The sequence below is a fragment of the Pipra filicauda genome, unplaced genomic scaffold, assembly GCF_003945595.2.
Source record: "Pipra filicauda isolate LSUMZ 115617 unplaced genomic scaffold, ASM394559v2 scaffold253_size2546935_pilon, whole genome shotgun sequence".
Lineage (NCBI taxonomy): Eukaryota > Metazoa > Chordata > Aves > Passeriformes > Pipridae > Pipra > Pipra filicauda.
Window position 1 is genome coordinate 432,773 of NW_024104369.1, and position 15,808 is coordinate 448,580.

General features: G+C 38.1%; 1 protein-coding gene across 3 annotated transcripts in view; it reads right to left on the minus strand.

Moving 5' to 3' along the window:
• Nucleotides 1–15,808, minus strand: part of RBMS1 (RNA binding motif single stranded interacting protein 1) — a 145,308-nt gene that overhangs the window by 53,115 nt on the left and 76,385 nt on the right. For all 3 annotated transcript variants that reach the window (XM_027734163.2, XM_027734162.2, XM_027734166.2), the window contains exon 2: nucleotides 12,162–12,337. In XM_027734163.2, coding sequence (XP_027589964.1) covers nucleotides 12,162–12,337 — 176 coding nt within the window. The remainder of the gene's footprint in view (nucleotides 1–12,161; nucleotides 12,338–15,808) is intronic.

A 15,808-nucleotide genomic window follows, 5' to 3' on the forward strand; every position in this document is an offset into this window, starting at 1 on the left:
ACATTGAAGTACACAGACAATGAAGGTTAATCCTGGCCTAGCAGGAAAAACCCAACCCATAAGCATTTGTGCAAAGGGTTGAGTCAAGACTCAGTCAACTGGGCTCAGAGAAAATTGAGATCCTCTAGTTGGCTATGTCAAGTGCAAGCCCAGATGGAATCTGCATTAAGTAGAGTAAGACATAGATTCAAAGTTTCTTAAAATGAGCAGTGGTAGGAGTTTCACAAACCCAGAGCATCAGCAGATCCCACAGAAGGGACTAGTCAAAAAACACCACAGAGTCAAGAAATATCAAACACTGTATGACAGCAAAGTTGACAGGCAAGCCCAAAGTCAGTGAAGTCAGTCCTGTATCACCATCTTTCTTGAACAGATTCAACATATGCCAGCAAGGAAGCTTGTATGACATGGGTACAGTGTTTCTGGGCTTTACAGACCTTTTTATTTCAGAGAGCCTGAGATGACTATTTCTTTGCCTACAATAGGGCAGTAGAACGAACTTTTCTCTTAGAAGTGATAAAGTACTATATGAAAGAACCCATAACTTCTATTTGAGGATGAATCTCAATGCCTACACTTCAGATTTTAAAATAGTTCATTTTCTATTTTTTCCAATCAATTTAACTAAACAAGATGCTTAAAACAACTTTAATAGAAATCTTAAAATACTTTTTATGAAAACCACTCAGAAGCAGGGAAACATAATGGATACAATTATCACATAGAAAAAGACTGAGAATGCAGTGGCTATACCTAGTGTCAGAAAGCCATCCACTAGTAAAGAGTTAAATAGTATCTAGGTCACTCTACCATCTTTCCTGCACACCCTCAGCTCACTGCATATCGGAAATGCTGTGTGGGAAAGCCAGGGAACTAAACTCACAGACCAAGTATGACTCAGACTGCAGTAATTTAATGATACTTTTATTCTCTTAAATTATCTTTGGGATTAAAAGAATCCACACCCTCAACATGAAACCAAATCACGGTGAAAGGAACAAACCACAAATTCACAGATCTTTGAGTTCACAAAAGGTATCTAGAAACAAATTAATTATTAATGGTAAGGACTGAAACCTTTCCTACAACACACTATACGGTCAGAACAGCAGAAGGTGAAAAATTTGAGCCCCAGTCAGATGTTCTTCTGAAAGCCCTAGTGGAGATGATCTCAGTGACAGGAATGTCAGAGAACTGCCTGCCAAAAAGAAGAACTATCACAGTCAAATGCTGACCTCTACCACTAGAGGAAAGCAGCTTGAGAGAAACAGCCTCACATTTCCTCCAGCACTGAAGGAATTGAACTCAAGAGATGTCAAACATCTTTGGTACAAGCATAAGCAGAAGTCAACTACAGCACCCTGGAGAATGCAGAACACCAGTGACCAAACACAAATCCAGTTAAATTCCTGATGAAAAATTAAAATTTCTGCAAATTCTCTCCCACTGAACAACGCAGAAGTTTGTAAAGGACACTAATGAGCAGATGAAAACATTGGTCTCAGAAATACTCCTTCCTGCCTATAATATAAAATTTTGAAAACTTACTCTTTCCTCTGCACTTCAAGCTGCTTCCCTGTTGCCCACTTAAGGAAAAGACAGAAAAAGGCACGGTAACTACCAGAAAATGAGGAGCAAAGCTAAGATGTCCTAACAGCACTAAGATGTCTTCTATCACAGGAACTTGAAAATTTTCATACAGAGAAACAGAAAGTAATTTCCCTTTTTTCATGGCAAAAATTTAACTAATTTTGTTGTGGTGATATGAATAGCAGTGGAAGCCCTTTTCTCAAGGGTTTTAGTAGTATATTATAATAAGATTATAAAAAATTTAGCATCTGGCTCAACAGTTATGTATTTAGATGTATTCTGCTCTGTTTCTAATTAAACTATCCTTTTTTTAAATCCCGTGAGATAAAGAAACTAACAATATTCCCACATCACTAGGATGCTTGTTCAGTAACCAGTTACCTTTGATAGTCAAGTCTTGCTGCTGCTCATCTTTCAGCTACATCCAAAACAGTGAGCCCGTGCTCCTCAGACTACCATCTCAACCTCGGTTCAAGTGTTATTTGAGAAACAGTTGATCGGTGACAGTCAGGGTTGTGACCTCTTCCTGAGAGGGCCACTCTTTTCAAAGTATTTAATGACATCTACAAAAGCGCATAATTCTGAGTGAGTGTCCTAGACTTCAAAGAGAATTAACAAATATTTAACTGAATAAGCAATAAATAAAATGGGTGGAAAAAAATCTTCGGAATTTCTCATGGAACAAAGCAATATGCAATTCACTTGGGAAGAACAGAGGACTGGGACAGATTCCTGTGTATTTTTATAATGTCATAGCTCTGAATATCTGGAAGATGTTAAAAAAAATTGATCCTAATTTACATTAAAAAAGTACATTCATGCCTTGGTATGATGATAGACTTTTCAGCAGCAGTCCTGGCTAATGGTCTTTCACTCCTAGTACTGTACCTCTGTTCTGAAACATGGAAGCCCTGTAAGCTGTCACCGACAAAAAGGATCACAAAGCAAGACTTTCCCTCAAGTATCTGAGATCTTCAAAATGTAGCAAGTATACTTTTGGCAACAAATAAAAAAGCCTTAGCAATAAAACTAAGACAAAGCCCTCTGCACAATAAAAACATGTAGCTTCAAGTATGGGAAATGTAAGGGTTTGAATCCAGGGGTGGAGCGGGGTGGGGGAAGGCAAATGACTTACAAACCTTCCTTTCCAGATCACAGTACTACAAACAGCAACGCAGGAAAGGAAATGCACATTGCTACGTCAGCTCCGCTGGATACCCCACCATGCTGATACCCTCAGGCCTTGAAGGCAAAAAGTCTCTCTTCTCTCTGCCAAATGGCTTCTCCAGAACTCAGCCAAGGCATTCAGACTTAACACAGGGGAGATTTCTGCCTGGGGTACTGCACAGCTATAGGTTGAAAAGAAGAAGAAAACACAATGCCAAAAGAAAGAACCAGAGACTGTGGAGTTCATTTGGCAGTGTGCAATTATGTAGCTGAAAAGCTCAGCCCTCACTATCAAATAAATCCTAAGTCCACACTATGGAGCAGTAAGTGGTTTTAAACCCCAGCACTGGCAATAGGAGTGGTGGGGTCCCGACCTTGCTCCGTGTTTTCCAGGATCAGGCCTTTGACAGCACACTGCAAACAGACAGCTTGAGTCAAGACTGCCATCATCTATGGGGCATAGGTAAGCATTTCTGTTTTACACCACTGGTGTTTTTGAACATACTAATTCCTTTGTGCTTTTACGTATACACTAAATAAAATTATGTACTGAACTCTAAAACTGTGCTAGTCTCTGGGCTCCAAAAGCTCTTCAGTAACCCTTTCAACAAAGTCCTTGAAACCAGAAATAAGTAGTTTGGCTCTTTTTCAGGTCTTTAGATCATTTATTTCTGACATTAAGGGTTTGCAAATAAAAGATTTGAGATTTCTCATGTATTTGTATTAACCTGTATGAAGCTTTTTTTCTCCTGATTTTAGATCTTTTATTAACATAATGCTTATTTCACTATTGCATTCACTCAGACATTAAAGAAATAGTCCTCACTAATGCAAAAGAATAATTGTTGATATTTTGATAGACTTATGAAAGCTTATTTATGACAACAAGTAAACCAAAAAGCAGTGCTAGGATTTGAAATACTGATAATGTGTAAGACCTAAGTCTACAGTGTTCTCTTAGGCAAAAATACTGATCCACACTCTGTCTTTTAAAGATAGTATGTAAAATTACACAACTGCACAGAACACAGAAAACAAACATTTAAAAAGAGCACACATTTTGGACTAACATATTTCAGTTAAGATGACCACAATGATCAGTTAATTAAATGCAATTATTTGTAACCAAACGTGAAGTTACACACATCTTGGTGGATAATTTTTCTCTTTTTGTAAAATAAGAGATTAAAGTAAGAGAAGAAATGGAAATGTAAGGGGCAAGATAGGAGTACAAATCAGAGCATATTTCTTCCACTGAAAATTATTCTGTTAACGATTAACTCTACTCTCATGGGTTATTTCAAGTAGAATATTTGTACAAGTAACAGTGTCAAAACAGACCTCAAATCAAAGTCTTTTCTTTTTGAGTTTTCATTTGTGTTTTTTGCTCTATGTCCATGTATCATAACATTTTCAACATTCAAATTAAAATTTGACTTTTTTTCACAGGTACTGCACATCTATCTGCAAAGATCAGATATTTAAATGATGAAATGTTAATTCTTCTCTCAGCGACACTTCAGTAATTTAATTTTTTACAGAGTTAGTCTGAGCCTTGAGTAAGGCACTGCTCAAACTAAACTGAGGCAGTTGACATTTTTTGAATGCCAAAACTGGGTAAAATTTTGGGAGTTGTGGGAAAACAACTGAGGATCAAGGTTTAACATTTTGTGGAGTTTTCTAAAGATAAACACTGGTTTTTCTCTCTATTTCCTCATTTACAAGTTTCAGTAGAGGTAGCAGGATCTGAATTAACTTGTTCACCTATATTTGCTACTGCTTTCATTCTGCAGGTAAAATATAAATATTTATTATCTGGGTTGCATAGTATGTGGAGGTGTTCCTTGTCAACCTTAAACGTAGCATTGCAATAATGCAGGTAAAAAAAGGCTGAAACATTACCAAAAAAAAAGACCGGCCTTATAATGCGTCAACATCAGATGGCTCAGTTTTTCATTTCAAGGAGCTAACATTACAGAAATCAGAGCAAAGCAGAATGAACCTCTAGCAAACAAATTCAAGACTTCACAAGATTTCTGTGAGTTACATGAAACGACACAAGATATTAGACATTGGATATAAGAATCTGCTTGCAAATACTGATCCTGCTTTCTACACTGAAAGGTTTTCTGAAAAAAAGGGCAAGTTTAGTGTAAGCATGCTGGGGCAGAAACCAACTTGGTCTCTAAGCTGAGTCAATTCTGAACTGGTTTATGACCGAAGCACCTGCCTAAGCCGTCTGTGACAGAAGGGGCATTTTTGGGCATTATGGAACCCACTACAAAGCCTGATTAGTACTTGTTAACATTTTTAGTAGTCCACTGGAATTAAACAATCCCCTTCAAAATGTTCTGGAATTATTGGTTATTCCAATGAATTACTGCTGCTATCACTTCACATCTGTGTCAGGTCCCTGCCATTGGGGAAGCTGGGGACTGGGACCCTGATCAAAGGCATTCCAACAGCTGCCACTGGACATTTCTTTGCTGCAGCTCTGTGGTTACATCTCCATACAACAAATACCTGCAGGCTTCCAAATGCTCACATATTTTGCAGGCTCCATGTTACCAAATCAGCTTTTTGTTTTCCAAAGAGAGATCTTCAATGGTGGTAACTTTTACCAATCTGTTTTTCTAGTGCTTCTTTTACAAGCAGCTGCGGCTGAAACATTCCTTCCACTCTCTTCTCCTCCCTCGCCCCCACTTCCTCAAGGAAATTCCATGGGATCACCATTCCTCTGGCCCCACACTGCAACAAAACTCTCAACTCCCAGGGGAGATGGAGCTTGTGCAATCACTGGATCTCTGCATCTGCGAGCACAAGGCAAACACAGAGTTCCTTCATGCATCTGTATCGCTTGTTTTTTAAACAATGTGCTGCTGACTACTGTTAGGCTAAATGAAATACTGAGTTTGAAAAACTTCAATCTTTGCCTAATCACAAAATGGAAAGAGAAAATTAGAACTATATTTGTTTTAAATTCAAGAAGTCTCGAGAGCCTATCTGCATCCGAAGGATAGGAGTCTAGAAGACAACTTTTTAACTTGTCTTTCAATTACAATTTCCCCAAAAATACCTATGGGTCCCTAACGGCATTCTACAAGAAGGCATTATTATAAAAAAACCGCCCAGAACTTCTCAGAGAGGATTTCAGTGTGGATTTCATTTGATCATGAGGGTAAAGCTGTCTGATTTTTATTTCTGATTAATTAAAGTACCAATACTGAGGGGAAGAGAGAGAGTCTTCCTTTGCACCCTGCCAGGCTAGGCCCTTCATAACATGACTGCCAAAAGGAGCTGCTAAACAATAAAGGAAATGACTATTTAAACCAAACACTATGTCTCCAGGCCAATCACAATTCCCATGGCATACCATCTAAATGCCTTGCCACTGACTGTGGAAGTCAAACCCTAAAGGAGCATTTCATCCTCCATATCAGGCCTACATCTCTCCAGTTCGTCTGGTAAAAGGAACATACAAAAATGAATAAAATTTCAGCTGTGGAAATACCTGTATTTGACAGCTACCTCTTAAAAAATCGTCAGCTAAGACAGAAGCTAGCAGAGCTGGTTTACATACCATAGTGGCATGTAACTCCTACTCTGACAGTTTGTCTATCTGAGAAACTGGGTACATCAGCTGGGCAGAACTAAATTCTGGTCCTGGGGCTCGTGTGGGTGTTTCTCTGCACTGCTGCACCGTGTCCCATGTCACTGTGTGCCCGCACAGGCAACAGCACTGACACAATCAGTGAATACATCTAGGGAGCACACCTTTACCATTCTTGGTGGTATGTTTGCTCTGAAGAGCAAAACTGAGTGAAAACTCAAGTTAAGGAAAATCTACTGCAGATAATACAAACCTCAAACTATGCCACCGTCCTTCAACAGGAAATAAAGAAAAATATGATGCTGGTAACATACAGAACTGAACACTACAAATCACATGCTATTCAATTACTAAAGAATCTATCTCCTCCTACAACCAAAAAACATTCTGTAAACGTGGTGTTATTTATTCAGATGCATGCAATACTACTATTTTAAAAAAATGCATACATAACACTCTAAAAGAAGAAATTTGCAGAGGGCTTCTTTCTACCCTAAAAAAGTAAGAACGATAGATAGGCTCTTGCTCCAAAATAATCAGTATTAATACTGTTCTCAAAGAGAACAGTTTCCGAGACACTGATGCATCACATTTAATTATATGACATGAAATCATATTCCACATAATAATGAATGCAATATTTCACTGCAGCTGACAAATCATGAAAAAAAAATGCAAGAAAATGGAGAATAAAGGAGAAACGAAAGAAGAGAAAAAACACTTTAAAACAAATCGGAGCTCTGAAACCTTCAATTCAGCTTTTCCCTACCAACACCATCTATCCATAGGGGTTGTATTCATGTGCTACAGGCATTTCCACAGGCAGAACTAAGCAGCAGTGACCTGCCCAGACCAATCTCCCAATGAGTTAAATGCAAGAGATGGTCAGAGCACTTCCTGAAGTCCAGACATGTCTTTTTTTCTAATGAGATATGCAGAGTAAAATTAGCAAGTTTCTTGCTCTTAAGTGACAGCAGCACTGCTAACTCCCTGCTACAGTAAATGTTTGAGCTCCAGTTCACCACTTTTCAGACCTGAGTGCTTTTGAAGGAGATGGGAAATGGCAACATGGGGAGAAGTCACAATTACACAGCAAGCAAAGAACATGGAAACATTAATATGCTAATGGACGTCACTTGACTTAATGAAAATATGTGTTTTATTAAGAGCAGGGAATTGAAACAATTTTTAGGTGATTGTGCCTCAAAACAGGGAAACAGAGTATGTAACTTCAAAAAACAAAAGTTCTTCTGCTGTGGAAACAAAGCTGTATAGCACGTCTGGCTCAAGTGTTTCAAGAAAATCATTAGCCTGGCAGTTGTTTTAGCTATGCCTGTGTTCATAATGCTGAATATTTAGAAAAGAACCCTTAAAATACTCTCTAAACAGGACATAATTTCACAATGCAAAGGCAGCCACTGCAAGCTTCTGATCATCCTGGCACAGAACAATGGGCTGTCATGGTAATTCTATATTTTTTTACCTTACAAGCAGCTGCTTTTCTGGTTGTAATCCCACTAAAAATGCACATTATAATCATCATGGCTAGGCTTCACGAATGAAGATTTGGGAAGGCTCTATCCACATTTGTTACAGGCACGCTGGTGGTTTATGAGGCCAATACGAGATAGTGCTGGTGGCTTATGAGGCCAATAATAATACAGTGATAATTTAAGGGGGAAGACCAACTAAGTGAAACTGTCCAGAGCAAAAAGCAATTTCAAAAATATCATAGAGATTACAAACAGCTTGATACAAGCAGCACAGTATGAGCAAACAGCCAGGAAGGGAGAATATGAAAGGGTGGGCTGGTGTGGCGATTTATGCTGAACTGAATAAAGGAGACCTGGGTTAAGGCTCAAAGCTTGAAATCTCACCCTGGGACTGGGGACTGTCAGGAGGATGAAGGGTCTGCTGCATCATCCTCATGTAATGATGTAAATGTCACAAAAGGAGGTCTCTGAAGAAATTCAGCATTACAGAGATGCCATGCTGCACGCTAGCAAGTAAATCATAAGTAAGACGGTGGAAAGCACAGGGCTTTGGAACAATGTGGCTTCAGCATAAAGGTCATCCTCAGCAAAGCATAGCGCTTAGTGAGGGTCTGGAAAGCACCTAGAAAACATGCCAAAGCAAGTTACAAACTCCTGACTGAATCTGCTAAGACTCAATCGCGTTAAGTCCCTAATCAGATAAGCAGGCTCAACAATTTCAGTGAATAACTGGAATGGATTTATTCTTGTATCTTCAGATGCAGATATTAAATGAGTTAAAAGAAATTACTATCCAAGAATCACAAAATAAGAAAGTACAATTAAAGTCTAAATAATATATTCATAAACCAACACAACAGCTGAAGGAAGCGTATAAGGTATTGATAGTCACACTAGGAGAAGTGAGAACAATTACGCATGGCTGAGACTACCCCTGCTTCAACAATCCTGTCAAACCAGCTCTTCATGACAGAAGCTTGGTCAGTGCAGCAGATCTCATGCAATGGCACTATATAGTTGTGAAAAGAAACCACACAGCAGTCAGGCAGCTTCCTACAGGCTTCCCCAAACCATGCTCATTGGCTCCTTTCCTTTGCTCTTGTCCCTCTATTTAGCTGATCGCTCTTGCCTGGCCTCCCACAGAAAAGACATTGTCTGTGGGCCATTACGTCAATTGCTTTGCATACTCCTACATACCTGATGGAAAGCTCTTATGGCCAGGACTGACTCACCTTGTGTCCCCCCAACACTCCTCTGGTTCTGGGTTGACTGTTACGACATCCTTATGACAAACATTATACCTACTTTACTATTCCCCACACTTCTGCCTCTGGCACAACTGATATGAAGAAATTTGTTTTCCCAACACAGAACTGGAGTAGCAGGCTTAGGTTTGAAACATGGCAGCTTCATTTCCCACACAAAACCCAGTAATATTGTCTGAAAAATAGTTATGCTCCAAAGTAAGCCCTCACAACAAAAACATAATCTGCTCTTTTCATCTTGGAAAAGAGGAAAAAAGCTTCAGCTAATAGAAAAACAGAAAGAACCAATCAGATGAAGGTGGAGACAGATTTGTAGAGACATATACTGGCAAACTGTGCTCTTGCCAGGAAAATACTTTTCCACAAAGCTGATGAACATTTGCTAACTGTGTTCATAAATACTGCACAGCTGTGCTACAACAGGAGAGCATGCCCAACACTTCCATAACTTGATAAGAGGTTTCTCCAGTGATTCACCAAAAATAATTAAACAAAATTAAAACATAGCCAAAATTAGCACTGCTAGCTGTCATGAGCAAGAACTGAAGCAAATATTGACTAAAGCAAATAAAAGTCACAGTATAATATGATCCCCCACAAAAGAATTCTGTAGATTATTCTACCTTGTATTCTAATGGATTCTATCAAAAGCAATATTTCTCTACAATAACCATCCCTGAAAATAACTTTTTGTATATAATACAAGTCCAGGATGATCAGAGGGAAAAATCTCTGCAGATGAGATGTTTCTGGTATTTGCAGTAACAATTGATGTTTTTCAACCATTATTTCCTCAACCCACAGGTGTTTCTCTGCCTTGTCTGACATTGGTCAAAAGATACAAAACAAGCCAGTGACCTTTTTCTGTACCTCCACTGAAAGCTGCTTTTTGCCAGCTAGCAAGATCATTTCTACAACATGCAGAGCAGCCTTTCTATCCATTCTTAGCATCAAGCACTCCAGCAGACACCCTCTAAGGACAGCAAGATCCACTCTATATGGGGAAAAGAAGCTAAAATTACTATGAAGCCTCCCAGTAAAATATTAGGCATTTGGAAACAGCTAATGAAAATATTTCAGAGACCTGGAGTAAACACCAGTTTCTTTACTGATTTTAGCGTGCCCAAGATTTTATTCTCCATTTATTTTGTATTGTCCCAGCTTAAACAATGAACATGGCAGGTTCACCTTTAAGAATATCTTGCCCTCTATGTCCTAAACGTTTAGGCAGATTTGTAGGAAGGGAACAGTTAGCATCTGAAACTTTCCATGATCTACAAAAGTGGATTACTGAGCTTCTGTGAACAGGGTGCTGTCACTTCTATCTTACTGCCACATCAAGTTAGGTGCTAAGGGACTGTGTTGGTCAACACTAAAATTTCTGGACATCTCACTCAGTTCCTCATCAGAAATGGAGAATTTTGAGACAGGGCTTCCCTTCCTCTCAAGTAAGATTCTTAGGAGAGAAATATCTCACAGGAACAAATGCCATAACCTTCCAAGACTAAGTTTACATCAGAATTAACAGTTTCATGGTTGCAGTTCTTGTCTGTTCTTTATTTATACAATTCACGCTATTCCAACTACAATTATATATTGAATAGCAACAACAAAATTAGAATCTTTGGCTATCCAAGAAGAAGAGGACCAGTTACAGCAAAGTATTGAACGTACTTTTTTCTAGGCTGTTCATACATTGATGATATCTGAGACTGTGGAAACCAAAATGTCTTCAGAAAGATTAAGGAGTTATAGTAACCACTGCACAAATAGTAGTTACTGGGCGGCTCCAGTGCAAAATAACCTCCCAGCTCTGTCCTAACATAGCATGAGTGCACAGGCCAAGGTTACTTCATCAGTTCAAATGACAAAAAATGGGAAGGAAAAATCCACTTCTGTAAAACATGCATTTGCAACTAAAATTCTTCTATATAAATCAGGTATCAGATATTTTGCAATATTAAAAAACAAAGGTACTCCATATAAGCTGAAATCAAAGATTTACTAGGCGTTCCTAGCAATTTTTCTTAGTTGTGTTGTGCTCTTCGAGATGTATGCTTGTATGTTGCTAGTTATTTATCTGCTAAATGGAACATAATAAATGGAATATAATTATTTTAAGAATCTCAGATAGTAGCGTTATATAAAATTTTAATGATTGTCCACTCATTCAAGATAGAATTTGATGTTTTCTTACATGTAGTATTGAAAACTTAGCTAATTACTTCTGATTTCAAAATAATCCAGAAAGTGCACTATGAATTTCAGAAGTACTAAGAATTTTAAAAGTTCAGTAAAACATTTATGAAAGGCAATTTTAAACAGTTTATAAACAACGTAACTGCACAGTCTCTTGACGTATGACCCACATTTGAAAGTAACTAAGAGGCATGTGCTGCTGTAAAAATTAAAAAATAAAACCAGTAACTCACACAAGCAAAAAAATCTCATGTTAACAACATTGCCTGAAAACCTCATGCTAGGCCAAGTCTACCCAGAATTCCAGCCACTAGAGAGGATTCTTACATGGATCAAAAAATCATAAAAATAATTGTACAGTAATGTACAGCCAAAAATTAGTCTGAAACTAGGATAAGCCTTCAAATGCACACTGTAATTTACAGTGATGCAGAACAATTACTTGAGGAGTTTATATCAACAGATTTATCTTAGCAGTGAATAGAGAAGAACCTCTCTGCAGGTTCTTAAAAGAAAGTTTCATTTTTAGATATTAATTTTAATTTATCTCTCATTTCAACAGCATCAGGCAGCAATATCAGTAATCACAGTTTTTGTGAAAGTAATGGTTTGATTCAGTTCACCGCTGTATTTCTACTTTCTTTGCTTTTCCAAAGTGCCAAACAATCTTTTCCTTGTGATTGCCAAGGAAGTTGAAACTTGCCACCGTACCACAGCATGAGGTTGGTTGTTCATGAATCTGTTTTTCTTCCCTCATAATCCAAACACTCGTTTTGTATACCTACTATAGGCTTTTAAGGTATGACATTATAATTTACATTTAAACATAGTACTTACGGTTGGCATAATTTTACCAGGTCCTGGTCAGTGGTGTTTGGAGGCAGTGCTCTGATGTAAAGGTTAGTTTTACTTAATTGATCCCATCCTGAGTTGCTGCTGCTACTACTGTTGTTATTACTGCTGGTGGTGCTGGGACTAGGAGGAGCCATTGGGTGGGCTGGTACAATGGACTGCTGCAAAGGAAAAAGCATGTTAGAGTAAACTATAGATAGCAATCACAGCATGCACACATCAGCTCAGTCTACAGTAGCCTGTTTACCATTTGGAGCTCTGTGTTAAATCTGTTTGTAATTACTCATGGATTTTAAAGACAACTGCTTTCACACCACATTTGGGACAGGATTCACAGGCACATTCTAATATACCCAACCACCATTTGATGCATGCTTACTGCATGACACAGGGTCAAATTATACATAACCTCCACTGAATATTACTCATAGGATTTTATCACTCTTTATTGTGTTATCTAATGTGAAAATGAAAGAGGAGATATTGTTCCTCTCGGTTCCAGCAGGTATAAAGTTTATATCACTATGATTGTTTCGCATGTCAAATTGTAGCAGACACAAAGACCATGCTCTTTCCTTAATCTATCAAAAAATACAAAAATAATTAGAAGCCTCTTTTCTGGCTTTTAGTACTTCACACAATACTGCTATTTTTTTTTTAAGATATAGTCCTTAAGCACAGATAGCTTAAGGACCAGACTTTAAATTAATTGAGTGCCTCGGCAGAACTTTCATACTGCCACCAATTCTCCACATTTGTGGATTACTTCAAGACTGTCAAGAAAAAGATTCTATATAATGTTAAAAAAATTCAAGTTTCAAAAGGAGAAAAGCACATAAGTACTTCTGCCTAGTCCTCAAGGTATCTAATGCTATTGCTCTTAAAATCTTATGACCCTAACGGAACATAAAAACATCCTAGAGAAAATCTGCAGTAGAGTAATCATTTGCATTAACAACAGTATAGCAAGATACTGTACAGAAAGTACTATGAACAGGTCTGTGGTGTTGTAAGAGAGGAATACTTTAACAAAACACTAAGAGAACTACCGTTGCCAGTAAACGTCTTGTGACTAGATGGTTTTCACTGCTGAACTGGCTGCATGTGGCCCCTTTCCTGCAAAAGCTTGAGCTTCCATGGCTCAAGAAGCTCATAGAAAGAACTGCCCTGTGAACTGCAGAGGAAAGGCATGGTAGAGGGGAAAAATTTAAAGTGTAATATATAGTGAGATGTCAGCATAGGCTCACTTGTTCCTGCCCTGGTGCCACCCTCTTCTTTGGATTAGTACAAACAATTGTACAGCCACAGACCGAACCAAAAAATTATCTTCCCTGATCTGGTACACCACATGTGGCTTTGTGCTACGCAAAAGCTTTGGCTGTCACAAGGCAGGGAACAGGAATGTAAAGAGAGAGAGGAATGCATTAGAGTTCACCTCTGCTTAAAGCACCATGAAACTACACCCTTAAAAAGAAAAGTGAAACTATTTTGGACATAACTTCAGGAAATTGGAATGAAATTGTGAGGGGGGGAAAAAGTACAAAGGCATGTCTTATATCAGATATTTTACGATAATTATGTGTTTCTTTTTTGTGTTTCCCTAGGAAGGTTTCAAAAATCTTCCAATTTGGCATATTGCAAAGTTTATTATGCAGCTATAATGGCCTGGAACAGTCAACTGCAAAACTTGCTATAAAATCAACATTAATAAGTAGTAACACTGTTGTTCCCTAATTTAATTGAATTGAAAATTACCAAAAAGAATTAAATACACTCCATAATCATGTAATATTTCAAAACTGAATATCAATATTTCATTGCCATAAGGTTAGAGATTTTTGTATTTTGTTTGGTTTTAATAAAGATTTTTAGAAACATCAAATCTCTTCCAAAATATTTATATTTGGAATTGAAGCACTGATCTAGAATTTCTTCCAGGGGAAAAGATTAAATGCTCTCTTCCAAGATTGCAATGGAAACATTGACATATTTTAACTATAGCAGCACAAGTCAGACTGTCAGACCACTCTGCTTCCACTAACACCAGGCAACTACTTTTGGGGTTACAAGCAGTGCAAAATGACAGAGCAATTAGTTTCAAAACATTTGCACAACAAACAGAACAAACTTAGTCTGGTACAATGATATTCTTTTCAAAAGCCTTCAGTGGAGTTCTCAAAATGCAAGCAGCGATCAAACGCACAACTACTCTGTTCACGATCTCGAAATGTACACTTGCCTTGAGCACACATGTACAACTCCACACACATGTACCCATCTTCATCTAAACTGGTAATTACAACTGAAGGCTAAGAGCCTCAGTTAAGTTTTTCAGTAGCTTGGTTTTGCTTTTACTTCTTACAATGTTTTTCTCTTAAAATCTTTGTTTTTCTATGTTATGAAGAACTGGAGTTTTGTAAAATCTTGTCACCAGTTGGCCAAGGGCAGGAGAGGAAAATGTGTGTCTGTGTGTAGAGAGAGCAGGAATCCTTACTCTATCTGTCTGTAACACATAAACACTCCGTTCTGAGAAATTTAAGCTTTTATTTAAACATGAAGACGTTCTAGTGCTAGTGGTCACATCCAAACATGATGAGAATGTAAATGGGACCACAGTTGTCTTCCTAAGTTTACAGACAGAAGATTTTTCACTGCTTCCACAGAGACTCATACCTCTACAAGCCTTAAAGGCTTTACAAAACACAGATGCTGGGCATACTGCAGCTCTCAAAGCCTGCAACCCAATGACAGACAGACAGCCATTAAAGAGCCAGTGACAGCTTAAAGCCATACAACTTAAACATGTTTTTTACATTAATACTTAATTTTAAAACCTGAATCATTCTTTCCGCTCTGTTCTTCATCGATGACTACTTGTAAAAACTAAATTATAGAGGTCCCTCTGTTGTTCAAAGGGGCTTATTTTTCCAGTTGCTATTGCTGCAAAGGGCTGGTTGGCAGCACAGTCACAGTGGAGCCTCCTACGCTGACAGCACACGCCAAGAGAAGAGTTTTTCTGCTGGCGTAGTTGCATCACCTCTCCAAACAACACCAGCTAAGCTGATAAAAGCTCTCTTCTGCCGGCACAGCTGCATCCACACCTGGGCTTTTGCCAATATATTGATGTCAGTGAGGATGTACGACTTTTTTCCACACCCCTGGCTGATACAGTGCTCGCTGGCAAGACGTTCTGCAGTGGAGACCTGGCCAAAGTTTGGGGCTATTTGTTAAGAAACAGCTTTCACAAACATTAACTGAAAACTTTGCCTAAAAGCTGAAATCAAATTTGAAAAGTTTTGTTTTATAAACTGTAGTCTCTGCTGCAAATCCACATCAAAAGCTGTTCTTAAGTTTTTGTCATATGGATCTCACAATAATTTGCAATATTGTAACATAAACAAAAACACATTCATTAATTTTTCTTTTAAATCATTGCATCCTAAATTAAAACACTGAACACAAGGATAGGAGAAATAAATATAAGCAAGAGACCATTATTTCTTGTGACAATATTCCTGTTCACAAGAAATACCATTGTCACACTGGTTTGCCATTTCCTCCTTCGTTTTCACTCCCAAAGGTAATTAGAGATCGTTCCTTCTACACAGCAGTTTCCTTTCTGTCACCTTCAA